Source organism: Alternaria alternata (genome assembly GCF_001642055.1).
Source record: "Alternaria alternata strain SRC1lrK2f unplaced genomic scaffold CC77scaffold_5, whole genome shotgun sequence".
NCBI lineage: Eukaryota > Fungi > Ascomycota > Dothideomycetes > Pleosporales > Pleosporaceae > Alternaria > Alternaria alternata.
The window spans coordinates 1,315,112-1,331,507 of NW_017306194.1; the positions used below are offsets into that span (position 1 = coordinate 1,315,112).

The 16,396-nt window shown below is 51.4% G+C and overlaps 6 protein-coding genes across 6 annotated transcripts; 5 read left to right on the forward strand and 1 right to left on the reverse strand.

Moving 5' to 3' along the window:
- The first annotated feature begins 39 nt into the window (after window positions 1-39).
- CC77DRAFT_958242 (DNA polymerase alpha, subunit B) lies at window positions 40-2,666 on the forward strand. Its single transcript, XM_018535543.1, has 4 exons — window positions 40-578; window positions 632-805; window positions 854-2,261; window positions 2,313-2,666. The coding sequence occupies exons 1-4, from the start codon at window positions 250-252 to the stop codon at window positions 2,487-2,489; spliced, it is 2,088 nt and encodes a 695-aa protein (XP_018388876.1). The 5' UTR covers window positions 40-249; the 3' UTR covers window positions 2,490-2,666.
- Window positions 2,667-3,357: 691 nt separating this feature from the next.
- Window positions 3,358-4,279, reverse strand: CC77DRAFT_719655 (hypothetical protein). Its single transcript, XM_018532893.1, has one exon. It carries the CDS (start codon window positions 4,171-4,173, stop codon window positions 3,631-3,633), a length of 543 nt encoding a protein of 180 aa, XP_018388877.1. The 5' UTR covers window positions 4,174-4,279; the 3' UTR covers window positions 3,358-3,630.
- A 107-nt stretch (window positions 4,280-4,386) lies between these two features.
- Window positions 4,387-7,351, forward strand: CC77DRAFT_930716 (hypothetical protein; the record flags this gene model as incomplete). Its single annotated transcript, XM_018534178.1, has 7 exons — window positions 4,387-5,519; window positions 5,578-6,021; window positions 6,687-6,730; window positions 6,786-6,827; window positions 6,880-6,962; window positions 7,069-7,190; window positions 7,243-7,351. The coding sequence occupies 7 exons, from the start codon at window positions 4,387-4,389 to the stop codon at window positions 7,349-7,351; spliced, it is 1,977 nt and encodes a 658-aa protein (XP_018388878.1).
- A 121-nt stretch (window positions 7,352-7,472) lies between these two features.
- Window positions 7,473-8,034, forward strand: CC77DRAFT_720092 (hypothetical protein). The gene is made up of 2 exons (XM_018532894.1): window positions 7,473-7,727; window positions 7,811-8,034. Exons 1-2 carry the CDS (start codon window positions 7,607-7,609, stop codon window positions 7,930-7,932), a joined length of 243 nt encoding a protein of 80 aa, XP_018388879.1. The 5' UTR covers window positions 7,473-7,606; the 3' UTR covers window positions 7,933-8,034.
- Window positions 8,035-9,638: 1,604 nt separating this feature from the next.
- On the forward strand, window positions 9,639-11,195 carry CC77DRAFT_720283 (hypothetical protein). Its single transcript, XM_018532895.1, has one exon. It carries the CDS (start codon window positions 9,835-9,837, stop codon window positions 10,738-10,740), a length of 906 nt encoding a protein of 301 aa, XP_018388880.1. The 5' UTR covers window positions 9,639-9,834; the 3' UTR covers window positions 10,741-11,195.
- A 455-nt stretch (window positions 11,196-11,650) lies between these two features.
- On the forward strand, window positions 11,651-15,569 carry CC77DRAFT_1006809 (hypothetical protein; the record flags this gene model as incomplete). The annotated part of the gene is made up of 2 exons (XM_018523439.1): window positions 11,651-15,491; window positions 15,553-15,569. 2 exons carry the CDS (start codon window positions 11,651-11,653, stop codon window positions 15,567-15,569), a joined length of 3,858 nt encoding a protein of 1,285 aa, XP_018388881.1.
- Between the last annotated feature and the right edge of the window lie 827 nt (window positions 15,570-16,396).

The following is a 16,396-nucleotide window of genomic DNA, read 5'->3' on the forward strand; positions in this document are numbered from 1 at the left end:
TTTGATCTATGGAATTGACTTTGTCCGTGTCTGTTATCCAAGAATTTTAAAAGACCTCCTTGTTGCGGCGTAGGAGTATCGGTCAGCCTGGGAACTTTTGGGGAACAAGGCGGTCCCTGCATGTACGTCGATCGCCCTAGGCCTTCTTTATGCTAGCCCCACACCGACACGCGCGACGCGTCTTCTGAGTTTCCACGCGCAAAGTGCTTTCACCGTCATCATCCCAGAACATCGACAAACACACACAGAATGGACGACCTCACCACAGAGCTTACCGAGCGCTTCGAGCGCTACTGCGACATGAAGGGGGATCAATTCCCCGCTGACGTCCTCGCTGAATTACAATCGATGTCGCGGTTATATTCCATCTCACCCGAGGAACTGGACTTCAAATGGCAGGCGTACAACATGAAGATGGGTGGAGAAGAGAACAAGATGGATGTGAAGACAGCACGGGACTTCAAGAAAACCATACAAGATGCATTGGAACGCGAAAGCAGAGGGAAGGCACAGCAAAGAAATGAACCCAAGCGGGGTCAGCCAACACCAAGAGCGAAGGGTGGGGACATGTATGACATGTACGTTCGAAGCAGTCATGACCCGAATAAATACCTGAGCTGACTGGAGATAGGCTAGAGGGACTCGTACCAGGCACACCACATCGGCCCGCACCCAGTGGCGCCAATGGAAGTACAGTAAAACGCAAAGCCAATTTCAACACACCAGGAGGCAAGGCCACCAAGGCACATGAGATGAGTACTCCTGGTGGTGGCATGACACCAAAAGCTGAAACCCCAAGTGGACCGTACGTATTCCAGTTACACTGTGTAGACATGCTCTAACATTCAGTCAGTGTCTTTGACTTTGCTTCCCGTACCAATGCGAACGACATCACCGAGCAGTTTGTGCAAGGCGACATTCCCATTCCAGAACCACCATCGGAAGAACCGAAGGAACCCCGCATCAAACTCAAGGCCAACACAGACATGTCTAAGTTCTCATATCGCACCATGGCCATGAAGCTGTCGGAAGCGTCTGAGGTCTTGGATGATAGGATCGACGAATTCCGTGATCTTCTCAGGGACACCACAGGTCTGGACGAAAGTGCATTCGGAAACCCAAACTACCCGTCTCCGAGCGAGATTATCGCAGTAGGGAGGATAGCAAACGATACGAGCGAAGGCAGGCTCAATACAGCTTCAATCGTACTCGAAGGCTCCCGGAGACATGGCTCAGGGCGCCGTGTACCGCTGAACGTGGAGGGGCTATCGTCATACGATTTCTTTCCCGGTCAGATTGTTGCTCTGCGTGGCACTAACGCTTCAGGAGACTCATTTGTAGTTTCTGAAGTCCTCCCCCTTCCACTTCTGAACCCACCAGCCACGAAACCCGAAGAGCTAGATGTCATCAACGCGCGATACCTCGATACCCCAGATTCTGATCCTGACAACGTCCGACCTCTGACCATCATGATTGCTTCTGGCCCCTACACTACTGATCAGAATCTCGACTTTGCGCCGTTGCACACCTTTCTTGACAATGCTGCCGAAGCATATGCAGATGCCATCATCCTGGTAGGCCCATTCCTCGATGCTGAGCATCCTCAAATTCGGTCAGGAGACTTTGATGTACCACCAAACGCAAGCCCAGACCAGGCCACCATGACGGATCTGTTCCGATACCATGTCTCCAGCGCTATTCAGAACTTCAACAAACGTGTACCAACCTGCCAGGTTCTTCTGGTTCCTAGCTTACGAGATGCACATCACCACCATGCTGCATTTCCCCAAGACAAGTTCATCAAAAAGGAGCTCGGCCTGGGTGCTGCAGGAAAGATGGTTCAATGTGTCACCAACCCAATGACTGTCAGTATGAATGAGATGACCGTGGGTATGTCCTCGATCGATATCCTAGATATGCTGCGTAGAGAAGAGCTAGCAGGCGGCAAGGCACGAACAACCAACATCTACGAACGATGCGCCCGCAACGTTATCGAGCAGCGAAGTTTTCTGCCTCTGTTCCCGCCAACTGGAAGGGAGAAGCAGCAATTCATGCCAGCACCAATTGAGGAAAAGGTCATGAAAAGTAATGCAGCGAACGGTGAGCAGAAAGAGGGCGAAGAACCAGAATTGGACCAAGCACCGAGCCCATTCCTTCCTCTGGGCACCATGCTCGATACAAGCTATCTTAAGCTGGGTGAGATGCTGAATGTACGACCTGACATACTCATCACCCCTAGTGTGCTTCAAGGCACAGTCAAGGTATGTTCGGTGGTTCAATCTACTTTAAAGCGACATGCTAATCTCGAATAGGTTGTGGAGTCGGTACTTGTCATCAATCCTGGTACCTTGGCTAAACGCCGTGCGGCAGGAACATATGCCCGCGTTATTGTTCAGCCTGCTGTTGTCAGTGAACCAGAAAGGGAGAAAGGGTTTGCAGTTGCACATAAGCTCTGGGAACGGACGCGTGTTGATATTGTGAGGATTTAGGTGTTTGGTACTGAGCATTGGAGGTGTCTGGCGTTTTCTAGTAGCGAACAGTGGGAAAATTGCATGCCTGCAGGGACACCTGGAGCGTATGAATGTGACTTCGGGATGATGAATGTAACATGTCAGCAGTATAGATTAGCATTTTGGTGCTCCAATCAAAGAACTCACAAATGGCACTTTCCGATATCTAAGTCCGAACGTGGAAGGCGCATAGTCACGGTTGTTATGTTTGATGTTTGTAGTGAAGACAAGAACACATGATGCCGCGTCACTTTTGTGATTTGGGTGCTAGCTTGATGAGCCCACGGTACTCCGTGTCACTTCTTCGCGCCTCCCTCATCGATTCGACTCAGAGCCTGACTGGGTCCACGTCCTCATTCAGAGCTCACCATAGATTTTGGAGAATTTGAATTGGCACAAACAGATTCACTGCGAACATTCAACCTGCTTTGGGAACACACTAGCTGTGTCCCCTCGCGCACGTCGCAGCATCGCTTCCAGTGAGAGCAAGCAGCTTTGTTATGGTATTTGGTGACCTGATACGTCGGTTTCTCTGTTGCAGCAAGCGCACAGATATAAAGGAAACGCACGAGCTTCCTAGTCGACCAAAGCAGAATTCGCTCGTCCCCAGCACTTCGAGTCACAGTCCTCAATACCTCGCTGCACCACAACGACATATACACGACTCAGCCGGCGGCCTCAAAGAATACGACCCCGAATCCTCGATGGCGCCTAAGCGTAAGTCTACAGAAGCCACCGCCGAGTTGGATAGTCCAGTGAAGAAGACGAGGTCTACAAAAAAAGAAGGTAAGCAGTCAAGTTCTCCTCTCATTCATTACTATTCCAGTCCCTGCTTCTGGAGCGACGCACGTCAAGTTGCAGAGCTAGCTTGTCGCCGCGGCCTTAATTCCGGGGCTTGGATGCACGAACAAGGGTGGAGTTGACTCGGCGGGGTCGGCTTTACAAGTGCTGCCTCGTCGGTCGGTGCGTCACATCTCGCCCAAGTTGTCGCCAACAAAGAGATTGCTCACGACGGTTCTGTGAGAATAAAGCGCGCAACCAGGATCTACACTCACTCAGCGTGCTTTGAACCTCTCTCACTATTGCACCATCTGCCTCTCGCCTACTTTCGCCCCCCAGCTTACTCGACCCGCCTGCAACCCCGCGGTTTCTGCTCACCTCGAACTTTCGACCAACCAACCAACACCTGCGATCTGGCATACAGCGCTAACACAAAATGCCTACAGTCTACTCTTCTCAGCAAAAGGCTGCGATTCAGCAATTCATCAGCTTCACTAATCTCGACCGGAACACCGCGATAAGGGCACTGAAGAGCCATGGCTGGGATGCGCAGAATGCCGTAAACGCGTAAGTACTGCTTTTTCTTTTGTTCCGAATATATACACAGCACTATCATTATACCTTTGTCGTATATGTGGGCACGGTGAATCCGTGGGCTACTCGAACGATCTCGATCTATCGACCGACCGACCGACCAACACCTGGACACATAGCAAGTATACTTGCAAACACATACTGGGAAGGAGCAAATTGATACGCGTGGATACGGCTGTAGTAACAGGATGCTGGAGGGAGAAGCAGGAAGTCGCAGTCGCAGCCGCATGCAGGCCATGGCTGGCTGTTGGGTCGGGAGCAGCTGCGCTCTGCGAGGATGCAACAACATCCAGAGGCTCCTGCTCAGAGAGTCATTCGCTTTCCCGGCATGGACCTGTTGCTATTTCTTCTACAAAGCTCCTGCGCCGGCATTTGTTCTTCGACCGTATCCTCCAGCCCACAACAAATCCCTTAACGAGCTTCTTGTCTGTTGCGCCAATAGACTACCGCCCCACCGACTATCCAACATCGAGCCAGGTCAGCGCCATCATCATAGCCCGTCATGTTCGGTTCCTCGCAGGATAGAGCCAGACAACTGGCTGGGCGTAATCGACGAGAGAGGATCAGCTCGATCAGCTCATGTTCCAGCTCTCACTCCATGAGTCTATCCAATCGACCGTCTCAGCGGCGAGATCCCCCACCCGCAGGAGTATGCACGGTCGAATCGACCACAGCTGTCGATGAGCCTACCGCTTGTGACGACAGTGATGCTTCCATCAAACATATCGTCAAAAATGGAGTTCATGCAGTCAATGATGTTCCTATACTACTTTCTGTACCACAACTGGCGAATGGTGTAGAGGCTTCGCACTCAGAGCAACATCGAATTCGAGCAGAACACCTGAGTCAGGTGCTGCATCACAACCTTACTCTCGCGAACGTAACCGATGTATCGGAAAGTGAGTTCACTTTACGTCGTCACACCCGGTACGGTAGTCTAGGAACGCATACAGACACTCTGCAACACTTGCGCAGCATCACGACTCCCGTTCCGCCTACACACCTGGCGAACTCTCCACCTGAGAGTTTGTTGGCGATATTGGACATCAATGGGGCGACTTCCCTCCACGCCTCCGCTTCTGATCGTCAACTGAGGTCACAATCAACTATGTCGCTTCGGGGTGGTTCAGGCTACGACCGTCAAGGGCGACGGAAACCAAACTGGCAGCTTGCCTTAGAAGAGATCATCAGGGACGACAATGCTTGGCTCCGAATGAATCCTGGGCAAAGCTTGCAGAGTCGGTACGATACGCAGACATATATCAACCTTGGACCACGACCCATCCCACTGCGTAGAACAAGCCCGGTTTTGATTTATATAATGCCAACCGCCAACTCATGCAATATATCATCAGAGGCTGACCATTTACACAGTTACTACAGCGGCAACAGCGGCGGCGGTGCGCAAGCTTCATCCGCAGCAAAGGCAAACCTGACCAAGCTCTTCGATCGGTACCAAGAGGCTGGCGCACCCGACAAGGATATTGTTGGCGTAGAGGGTACCATGCGGTACTTCGAGGAAACGGGCGTCGATGCCGAAGGTCTAGAGGCGTTGGCTGCTCTTGAGATTGTGCAGGCGCCCACTATGGGCGAAATGAGCCGCGATGGCTTCGTCAAGGGTTGGTCAGAACGCAGGTGAGTGACACGGCTGCAACTATCTACTTCCACATTACTATGTATCTGACCCATGCAGCTGCGATACCGTCGACAAGCAGAAGGCGTACCTGAAAAATGTCAAGAGCGAGCTGCCTGACAACAAAGAGCTCTTTACACGCATCTACAAATACACATTCACCATTGCCAAACCCACAGATCAGAGAGCTGTTCCACTCGAGATGGCCGCCGTATATTGGGAGTTGCTCTTCAGCTCACCCCTGTCGGCAGTCAAGTGGTCGAGCCCCAATACGCCATGGTTGAGCTGGTGGATCGAGTTCCTCAACACATCGTGGAAGAAGAGCGTCAACAAGGACATGTGGAACGAGACGCTCAAGTTTGCACAGCTCTCACTAGCCGATGAGTCGATGAGCTTCTGGAACGAGGAGTCTTCATGGCCTTCCGTCATCGACGACTTTGTCGAGTTTGTCAAGAAGGACAAGCGCGGTGGTACGGATGAGCAGCCGATGGACGAAGACGAATTGTGATTTGGACTCAGGACTTCCTATGCCTACTAGCGGGGAGTTATGGTAGATGGCATTTTTTTTTCTTGCTCATCAGAAGGCGGCTTTACACTTGATGCATGGTTACGATAATTCATGGGAGCATTACATACATACCCCTTGGCCAGATTTATGGCGCTTCGATAAGAGCATCTTCTAGTAAATAGACTAGCTCAGCATGAGTAATTCAGAGGCTGAGCGCCATCTGCGTTCTGTCGTGCACATGAAGTGATTGTATGAAGAAGATTGAAGGTGATCACCCTGGTTAGGCAAAGCGACAAGATCTAGCTAGTTACAAGATGTATCTATCTGCTGTGGGTCCAAGATACTTTCCAGATTCAGGGCACAGGCAGAAGCAGGACGTTTGCAATTCTCCGTTGATGCATACGGGACTTTCCAACTGCGACGTTCTTAGCCACGCGACAGTGCTTCACCTGCGCTCGCCGAGAATTTTGATGGTCGTTGCGCCTCTTGGTGTGGCTAGGGCCACGGCGTAAGCGAGCTGCACTAGCGTCTTCCACTGTGGTGCGGCGCCTTCGCAAAATCCATCAACGCCAACTTTTGACGACACCCCACGACAACTAACCACACAGCAGTCAAAGTGCGTATACCTCGAGGAATGCTGCTGTAGCTCTACTGACCGCAGCCAGATGGTCGCCGCTAAGAAGCATGTCCCGATCGTGAAGAAGCGTACGCCGAATCTACCTCCATGACCTCGAAAACTCGCGACTGACGTACCGTATAGACCGCAAGCGGTTCAACCGCCACCAGTCGGACCGCTTCATGTGTAAGAGACACCGGCGCTGGGAATGAAAAGATGGGAATCTGACAATGGACAGGCGTTGACCCCTCATGGCGCAAGCCTAAGGGTATCGACAACCGCGTCCGCAGGCGGTTCAAGGGCCAGGCTGCTATGCCCAAGGTACGGACTACCTACTACCCGGATTGAGGAGGATGACTGTCACCGACAGAACGATGGGCGCGACACGACATGTTTGATGGAAAAAGGCTGACGGAACGCCTCACAGATCGGATACGGCTCCAACAGGAAGACCCGCCACATGATGCCCTCCGGCCACAAGGCTTTCGTTGTCAACAACGTCGCCGATGTTGACCTTCTCCTCATGCACAACGCCACCTTCGCCGCAGAGTACGTGCACCAAGTCTCCCGTCGCTCAAGCAAGGCACTAACAGCTCCTCAGGATCGCCCACGCTGTATCAGCACGAAAGCGCATCGAAATCATCGCCAGGGCGAAGCAGATCGGTGTCAAGGTTACCAACGGCAAGGCCCGCGTTAAGACCGAGTCGTAGATGGGTGCGGATTTTTACTTTGGGGCGGGGCATACAAGGCGTCTCTCTGATTAGTTACGATCTCAATGGGAAGGCTTTCCATCCTCTTCGGCTCACAGTACCCCTCGACTACGGTATGGGAAGAGGCATGCACTTCAAAAAGCATTGCGACATGTTACTGCGGAATGACCAAAGATATCAAGGGACACGAGCAGTAGGAATGCAATGAAAAAACGAGCCAAATCAGGATTCCTCGAATGACGTAGGATTTGTGATATGCTGCTTTTTGGCGCGTTTGGCTATCTGTATTGCTTCGTCGATGTTGCAACCCAACCCAACCCAACTCAACTGCCGGCCGCGCAGGGTCAAGCAGTTGTTTTGCGATATCATCCGCAAGGTACATTGTATGCTGCATGGTGCTCTGCGCCAAGCATCGAATGCGCACGTCAATCAGGCTGATCTTCATCACATGCTAAACAGCAGGTGATGCCAGGTTTAACGAGATGACGACTTCCCGCGTTGGTTGTTGCCCAACCTTGACAACCATCGACCTTTCTATCGCTGTAAGCACTGATGTCATGTTGCTCATAGTGAATATGTAGTTTTTGGATGTAGGATGCGGTCTGATGTGACAATGGGATCACGTAGCGATCAAGTACCTCTTGTCGACATTCCGTGACAGCGAGTTTTTCGAAAACACCAAGTTTTGAAGCAGCTGTACCGGGTTACTATATGGATGATGACAGGTGCAGACATATATTCAATTCAGGGTAACACAAGATCGGACTTGACGTTACTCATCGAGCATGATGCATATGCTTCTTGTTGGACGGAGTGTTGTGTTGGCGGCTATTTCAGTGCAATGCTTGAGATGCCTAATCATCGACCCACCTGAATGGCGAACTTCCCCATGCGCACACCACCTCACGCTGAGATTATCTATAGCTCGCTACGGAATCACATGCATCCGTAAGCCGTCTTTGAAATCCTCAGCCTTACCTACTCACCGCCATCATATTTTGATGAGATGGCATGTCGATAAGGAGTGTGATAGTAAAGCCGTACGAGTCAACACAGGGGCAAGCGCAAGAGCCATGGTTGCTTCTTGGCGCGTGTCGCACGTACGCTGGGTGCAGCCGAGTAGGAAGCAAGTGAGGCGTCGCGTGGGCTCAGAGGTAAGCTGGTATTTGTCGCGTGGTAGTGGCAGGGTTTGTGCTGTCTGTTTGCTTTGGTCTGGCATGGGTGGGTGGAGATGTGTCGTGTTTCACGGAGCAGGACGGAGTTGGAGAATCGGCGCGAATCCGATGGTGAGAAAGTAGCTAAAGTACGGGGAAGGGCAGGTCGGGAAAGTTGTAATTGCGACGCTGAATCTTGGAACTTGGAACCTTATTGAGCCCTGACGCTTTCAGTCAGATTGACGAGATGTTTCGAAGCTGGCTAGAAGGCTGTCTCTGTCGCGGAATATTCCAGACTGCTGCCATTGGTGGTCCGACCGTCGAGTTTTTTCGTCGTTTTGTCGTTTTGTCGCGGTTCCTGGTTCCATTCATGGATGTGTTGAGCGACTCGCTAACGGCTACGCTTACGGAACTTCCGCGCACGATCTAGTAACGCTTGCCGGTCCACTCAGTTCCTTTCTCATCCGCACACCTCAACCCAGCATCACACCGCTCTGAAGCTGCCATCTGTCTGTGCCTGCCCTTGCAATTTCACACACTCAGGCGTCTGCTGGAAACAATCGCCCTTTGTGCGTCGCGTTATCAGGCATTATCCGTCCACGGGTGGCTGCAAGACGCGGTGATTGGCCCATGGCTGCACTTTATCAACGGATGTGGGTTGCTGCGAGGGAGGTACGGATGCGGAGCCTGGCATGCGACCACGACAATCAGCGGATCCGTGTGGGCGCAGGAGAGGAAAGAACCGGGAACGTGTACAGCTGAGAATAGCTGATTGAGGCAGTGTGCCATGACGAATGCTTTGATGAGGCCCGTTTTCCCTGATGAGAGGGTCCGATACGCTCGGAGGCGACGTACGACCTCGCATTGGCATATGAGGTCTGACTATTTCTCCCCCGGTCCATGGCCCACACTTGTACCCACGGTAGGTCGAAGCGCATCCCAATTTCCCTTCCGTCAGCCTGGGAAAGATTTTCAGACCCAGCACTAAACTAGCTCCCGTCTTTTAAATATTTCGACACCCCAGCTGTCTTTGTTTCGAGGATTCTATCTCCCTTTCACGCGCTGCTCAGTGAATCACGTCTCGTCGAAGGCTTGCCGCGCTCCTCATAGCGACCACAGTCGTGCATCTGCACGCAGTGACCGGCGGTCTTCGGCTAGTCACATTCAATTTTCGTTGTCACGATACCGGATCTTCAACCTCGCCTACGGACCAAGCAGAATCTCTGAGCATCCCACATCGCCACTGACGATCACCATCCACGTGCTTTACTTCGACGACAGATCCTGTGCAAGGACTTTCCTCTCCAACCATTTCCAAGTACTATCAAAATGGCACCCAACCTCTTCGTAGCCACTCAAAAGGCCTTTGCGCCGCACAAATGGTTCAAATCAAACAAGATCGATCAGTCAAGGGTCGTTGAAGAATGGTCCAGTCCAGTACCCGGACAGTACGAGAGCATCCCCGGTCGAGGCTGGTTCCTGATCGCAACTCTCAAGGACGAATCCAAACCAGAAAGCAACCCCAAGCCATCTGTAAAGTCGTCAAACGGCAAGGAATACACTCCACTGGACCAACCTGTTCCACTCAAGTACTCTCATGCCATCGGCCGTTACTTCCTGGAGCCTGAGTTCAACAAGCGAAAGAAGACCGTCATGGTCAAGAACGACAAAGGCAAAGAAGTCAAGGCCGGTTTCTTCCGGGTTGACGACGTGGCTTGGGTCAGATGCTGGGACGAAAACGACACTTTCATCCCTGGTAACGCAAACGGCGCTGCGGGTTATCAACGGTGGGTTCTCGATCAGCAGACCCAACAGTTTCGTCACATGATCAAGCGCGATGACCCCAACTACGTCCGGTCTCGAAAGAACTCCCCCGCTCGCGATGCCGACAACCGCAGCCAAGAGTCCGTCAGCACTGAGTACCGCACTAGCCGTCCTGGTAGTACCAAGAACGGCTTCAGCGTTGCTAGCACCCGGGCCAATAGCGTTCGCTATCAGCCTCCAACTCCAACTTCGAACCCAGGAAGCCAACGCCCGTCGCGACAAAGCAGTCCCAAGCGCAGCGACAGTATACCTCTTGAAGAGGCCAAGATCGCGCTCCGACGCTTGGCTCGGGAACACGAAGAAGCCGCAGCCGCCTTGGCCCGATCCCGCATGAAGCGCTCCGACTCTTCCAAGGATCGTGTCGAGCAAATCGAGACCCGCGGTCGTGTTTCGGAGCGAGTCGGCAGCTAAACTAAAAGTGTTTTATCCCCTTTTGCGTCTGGCATGTTCGACGTGCATGGCGTTCGGGTATCTTCCAACGTGGGGTTTGGTGTTTAACACGTGGCTGTGTCCGTTGCTTCACGGCTGCCACGTCTCTAGAGTCTTGTAATCCTTTTTAGAGTTTACGTCTTCCCTTTTTACGGCCTCAGATTTAGCGAATATGGGTTTTCGGTAACGGGCTAGGCGGTGTTCAGTTCTGGGCTTCTTCTTCTTCTTTCAACATGTCTTGCACTTCTTCTGTAACGGCGCAATACTACAAGGGCATCATAGCACGGTATACCCAAATATGGTTTGTAGGCCCCATGAGCGGCTCTTGTTGTCAAGCGAATATACTCTGGGTTCTGTACGCGTAGCGTAACAATTGTATCTTTCTCTCAACCGTTTGCGTTTTCCTCCACGTCACCATATCAGTGACTGCTGTACACATGATGTTTGCCACTTTTTCGCACGTATAGGGTGGATGTGGGAATCTTCACACATTTTCTCTGTTTTTGTATTCTCATTTCCCTGCTTCCTGAAAATCATTCGGGATATTGTTGTTCAACAGAGCTCATCAGTCACAACAACGACGCTTCCATTAGGCGCGTTGCTTCAAGTATACTACGTGGCTTCACGCCTTTTTGTCTTCTCTTGAAGAGTGTGCCATACTTGACTGGCTTCTCTTTCTCTACATAAAGTCATTGTATTCCAGCAGTTTTCTTTGCATATTCTCTTCCTCTTGCCATATTAAGCTCAACACTTTGACAGCCACGAACTCAATACTTCAACCTAATACCTCTCCTCTGCGAGAAGCACGTTCTATACTTGCTCAGACGCCTTTCTTCTACTTACATTTCGGCCTGCCTACTAGAAATCACTGACCTACTCCTGGGAGAGGATTATGACACAACCATCGCCCCCACCGCCTGCGAACCATCACAGCGGCCATAACAACAACAATGACCCAATCCAACTCGATCGGACTGTCCCGACCCACTTACGTCCTACACAGATGCACCCTGACAACCTCCGCGACCTCTATGAACTCATCGCTGCAGCCAAGCACGTGGTTGATTGCTGTGGCGTGTATACCCCTCGACTACGAGAAGCATTATCTCACGAACTCATGACGGCGAAAACTCGGATTGCAGAAGTCCAAGGAATAGAGGAAGACCTTAAGCAAGACATTATCACACTGAGAGATGAAAACACGATGCTAAAGGGGAAAGATGAGACGTTGTCTGAAGAGAATGCGGCGCGGGATGGAGATCTTGATGCTGGAGGAAATGTGATGCAGGTGCTCGTAGATGAGGTGTCTCTGAAAAAAGACGATATGCAAGAGAATGAGCATGAGGCAGCTGGTCGCTATTTCGAGGGTGGATGGGAAGATATGGCGAAGTTTTGGCAAGATGGTATGCCTATGGATCATGCCTCAGAGCCAGAAACCGAAAACCGACTTGCAGATGCGAATCTTTCACACATGGCATATTGGTTCGAGCGTAGCAACGCGCCTAGCCCCGAGCAGCGACAGCCACGACACAACGACAGAGAAACACTACGGCAGATCGAAACGGAGAGGTCCATCCTCAAGCTCCAGGACCGCTTAGAGAGAACGGAGATGCAGATTAAGCATCTGACAAACCGACTCGATGCCCAAGAAACAGAGTGGAAGCTGGCTGTTGAGAGCATACCGGTATTGCTTGGGGCAATCTATAGCGACCAAGAAGAAGAAAAAGACGACGACGATGACGATGAGCCGTACTATACATGTAGTGAAGGCTTGGACGAGTTTGAAAGCGTAGATGAGAACATGCCGTTAAGAGGTGGTATGGGTGGCCGGGACGAAGACGAAGAGTTTGTGTACGACTATGGAGGGTACACAAATTGGGATCAGGCGGATTTACTGGCGCAGGGCGAATTTCCGAGTATTAATGACAAGGATGAGATTATCCAGGAGTTGAGACAAAAGGTTGAACGATTAGAGGCGCAGATTCGAACGCTCACGGTAGCGGCGCACCGAGAGGATCTCTTCCAACCAACCGGTTCCCATATAACGGCCAAGGACGGCGACAGTAAAGCAGCGAATATTCCCAAGCAAACTCCTTCTAACCCGATCTTGACGCCCATTTTCTATCAAAAGAACAAGGGAGACATAAATATCAACTTACGTGGCGGCAGTGACGAAGCAGAATGTGAAGGCAATGGCAGTTGCGATCATGCTAGCGCTGAAGTTCGTAGCTCCATGTCAGTATCACCGCATCTCCTTTGCCAGCGAGCCACGTCACGAGTCGGAGATTCGACGATCAACTACATCATCGTATACCTGCCTCCAGGGTTCATCGTTCCCGGTTGCACGAAACCCGAGCTAGTCTTTCACAGCGCCGCGACAATTTATTATTTCCCCACAGGAGCAGCAGAAGAAGTCGTGCAACAGGAAGCATGGAAGCAGAAAGGTTGTGGTGATGGGCAATGGCAGGATGTGGAGCTCCACAAGATACAGTCAAAGCAAGTGTTCAAGAAAGCGATTGCAGATATGTGGGAAAAGATGGGACTTAGTTGGGATATTCTGACACGGAGATACTGGGACTTTGGTGAAAAGAAGGATGATGGAGACATGTATATGGTCAACGACAACAACCTCTTTCTTATGAACCGCACACGGGAGGTAGCTGTTCCACATATCCGTGGCGGAGCCGGCGATGAACCAATCCAGACCCCATGGCCTACCGACGAAGATGACTTATTAGATGAGTTTAAGCGTATCTACGATAGCCTCATGGAAGAAGCTAGGATCGCTCTCATGACAGATTCTCCGGAACAACGCGTACAAGCTTGGATGACCGTGGCCACAGCGGCCGAAACGCGCAATTCCTCTCTCGAACGCGAACTTGAGACCTTTCGGGAGATGAACGATAGCCTCATTCAAGATCTACAGTGGCATATGAATGTACAAGTGGACTTGGAAGAGCAGCTCGAGGCTGCAGAAGCAGACAAGAGGGCTATGGCTGACGAGTACCAGAACCTTAGGACACTTCTTCATCATCTAGTGGCGGATAGTGATATCTCTGTCGCTTGTACCTGTGGGGAAGAAACAATTCCAGCTTACGAGGATCGCAATAGGTCACCGGGTCTGGAAACGATACGAGGTGGTGACGAGGAAGCATTGCTACAAACAAGACCGACGAGTGATGCTGAGACCGGACAGAATGCGGCAACAACAGCGCCATCTGATTCTTCTTATTCGAGCACTGTTACTACAGCCAACTCTTTCGTCTATTACCCACAAAGATCTACGATCGTCTTTTCCGATACTCCTCCACGTATCTACCTATTTTCCTACAACTCCACATTACCAGAGATCCACGAGATGCTCAAAAAGGGGAGTGAAAGAGAAGATCTCCGAGATGATCCGCACGTTGCGCGCATCCTGGAAATTATAAAGATCCGTGAAGATATGGGTATTTATCTACCTGAAGATGTGAGCGATGAGCGAATCACTATTGATATACCAGAAATTCTTACAGGGTGCCAACTGGATTGCAAGACGAGAATAATTGCGTGGCAGGTGTCGAACGCAGATGCGGGAAGCCTTGAGAAGCCCATAGAAAAGCATGATTTTGAATCGAGTGCAGAAAGGTCGAACGATGATACCCGGACTAACAGTACGTCGAGCGAAGGAGAGAAGGACTATTACCAAGACATTGGGGACTTGGTGAACTCGTTTGATGATCCAGTCGATACCGACAATACGATCGACTGGCTAAGATCCTGCGCATGCCAGACCCGTTCCGTGTACGGTAGCGAGTCGTACTATAAGATTCCCCATCCGCAATCATCAACTATCTCTGAGCCATCACCTATGGTATCGGTCCGTGGCGGTGGTAGTGATCCAGAATATTGGTCTCACACTTCACATAGCCACCAAAAGTCTCCGCTCTGTCACCCACAGCTGACTCCTCCGTCAAGCGCACCTCCGAACACCCCAGCGTCTTACGGCACTATTGAGCCACCGCCTTGTCGCGTACTCAAAGGTGAAGAGATCGCCATTGGAAAAGGACCATTGAGCCTACGACTTGGCCGTTTCATGTTCCCTCCCAAATTCATGCAACAGCGTGAAGATGATATCCGTCGCTTTGACTGGCAACATATCAGGAGACTGAGCCCTCAGTTCAAGGACAAAAGCTCCAGAGGTTTCAGGTACACTAAAAGTGCACACTGTGAGGAGTGGGCTACACAGTTAGATAAACATCGAGAACATTGCGAATATTGCCAAGGAGTCTTTCTTGAAGAAGAGTATGCCTCTAGTGACCAGAGTCTTAGGCATGAAGAGGAGGCTCCGAAGCCGAAGAGCGGAGCTCGTAGACCATGGAAGAAGAGCAATTTGCCGCAGAAGAGCGTCGTCGCATCTGTGAGCGCTATTGTAGCGGATCCCGATCCGCGGTTGAGGGGTGGTGCTGGTAGCGAGGCAGATCTTGAATACGACAGCGAGGACTGGCGATGTGAGTGGGATGATCTGGCCAGCCAAACGCGAAGCGCAGGCTACCGGCTTCGTGCTTTCCGCAACTCTAGTACTCTTTCCACAGAGACAGTAAAACCCCCTCCTTCGCCTGTTGATCGCGCCGTCACGTTACGTCGCTGGCCTCAGCAGTCCGACCTGTGTACTGCCATGGAGTTTATAAGGGACGGACCCACTGTCTCGAAGCTTGAAAAAATGCATATGAATATATCAGAAGCACGTGCAGGTAAGTTGCTCCTTTCGCCGCACTACATTGGTTCTGACAACCTGACTGGATCAAAGACTAGACACCCAGTGTTACTAGAGACAAGAGCAGCAAAGGGCGGATTAGTTCGAGAGAGGCCGTTCACGAGACCCCGACGCCTTCAACATGGAACTTCTGAGGGTGTGTTTGTTCCAGAAAGCGACAGCGTGTTAGATCTCAGAGCTGAGAGTTGGTTGGAGAATCCTCGGCCAGCTCCGCCTCCGCCATTCTACCGCCGCTCTGCGTCATCGAGCCAATATCACCAGCAGCCACATGATATCGGTCTCACGAAGGTGCACGAATCGGATTGTTTTATGCGATTTGATGCGATTCCAAGAGAATTATCATTTCGGAGTGACCGACACCAGGTGTTTCCGGCGAGAAGTGATTTCCCAGGGAATATACTCAGAATTAGAAGTCAAAAGACATTCAGAAACGCAAGTCTGTCAGCAATGCGGAGTGATGAGGTGTATGGAGAACATGTTAGCCCCAGGCCCGTGGAAGAGCCTATGCCTTCATCACCTAAGCCGCGACGACTATTAAGGAAGATATACAAGCAATATGCAGAGCTTTTGGCCATGTTTCTAACTTGTCTCAACAAGCTGAGACAAAGACTCCTGGCGAAGAAGCCAAAGAAGAGTGCTTCGAGCTCGCCCACCAGAGCACCAGCAGCGCCAGCACCCTCGCGAATGGGCTGGGAGGCTCGGTGCATGAATCCTGGACGTCATCCCTTACTATTCGACAAGTCACTTCCGCCAACACCTCACGCATCGACTTCAACCTTTGATCTGCATCCTGAGCCTAAGGGAAAGTTTCCTGCCGGGCTCCATCTTGAACATAAGGAGAAAGCGCGTGCAGTGTCTTGGGCATCCATATCGACTATCGAA

What these genes read in the sequence shown, in the direction of transcription:
- CC77DRAFT_958242 (XM_018535543.1), top strand. Translation starts at nt 250, where the DNA reads ATGGACGACCTCACCACAGAGCTTACCGAGCGCTTCGAGCGCTACTGC. An exon ending in GGTGGGGACATGTATGACAT is followed by an intron (nt 579 to 631) that starts GTACGTTCGAAG and finishes GACTGGAGATAG; the next exon opens with GCTAGAGGGACTCGTACCAG. An exon ending in GCTGAAACCCCAAGTGGACC is followed by an intron (nt 806 to 853) that starts GTACGTATTCCA and finishes ACATTCAGTCAG; the next exon opens with TGTCTTTGACTTTGCTTCCC.
- CC77DRAFT_719655 (XM_018532893.1), bottom strand. Translation starts at nt 4,173, where the DNA reads ATGTTGTTGCATCCTCGCAGAGCGCAGCTGCTCCCGACCCAACAGCCA.
- CC77DRAFT_720092 (XM_018532894.1), top strand. Translation starts at nt 7,607, where the DNA reads ATGCTGCTTTTTGGCGCGTTTGGCTATCTGTATTGCTTCGTCGATGTT. An exon ending in TTTGCGATATCATCCGCAAG is followed by an intron (nt 7,728 to 7,810) that starts GTACATTGTATG and finishes CATGCTAAACAG; the next exon opens with CAGGTGATGCCAGGTTTAAC.
- CC77DRAFT_720283 (XM_018532895.1), top strand. Translation starts at nt 9,835, where the DNA reads ATGGCACCCAACCTCTTCGTAGCCACTCAAAAGGCCTTTGCGCCGCAC.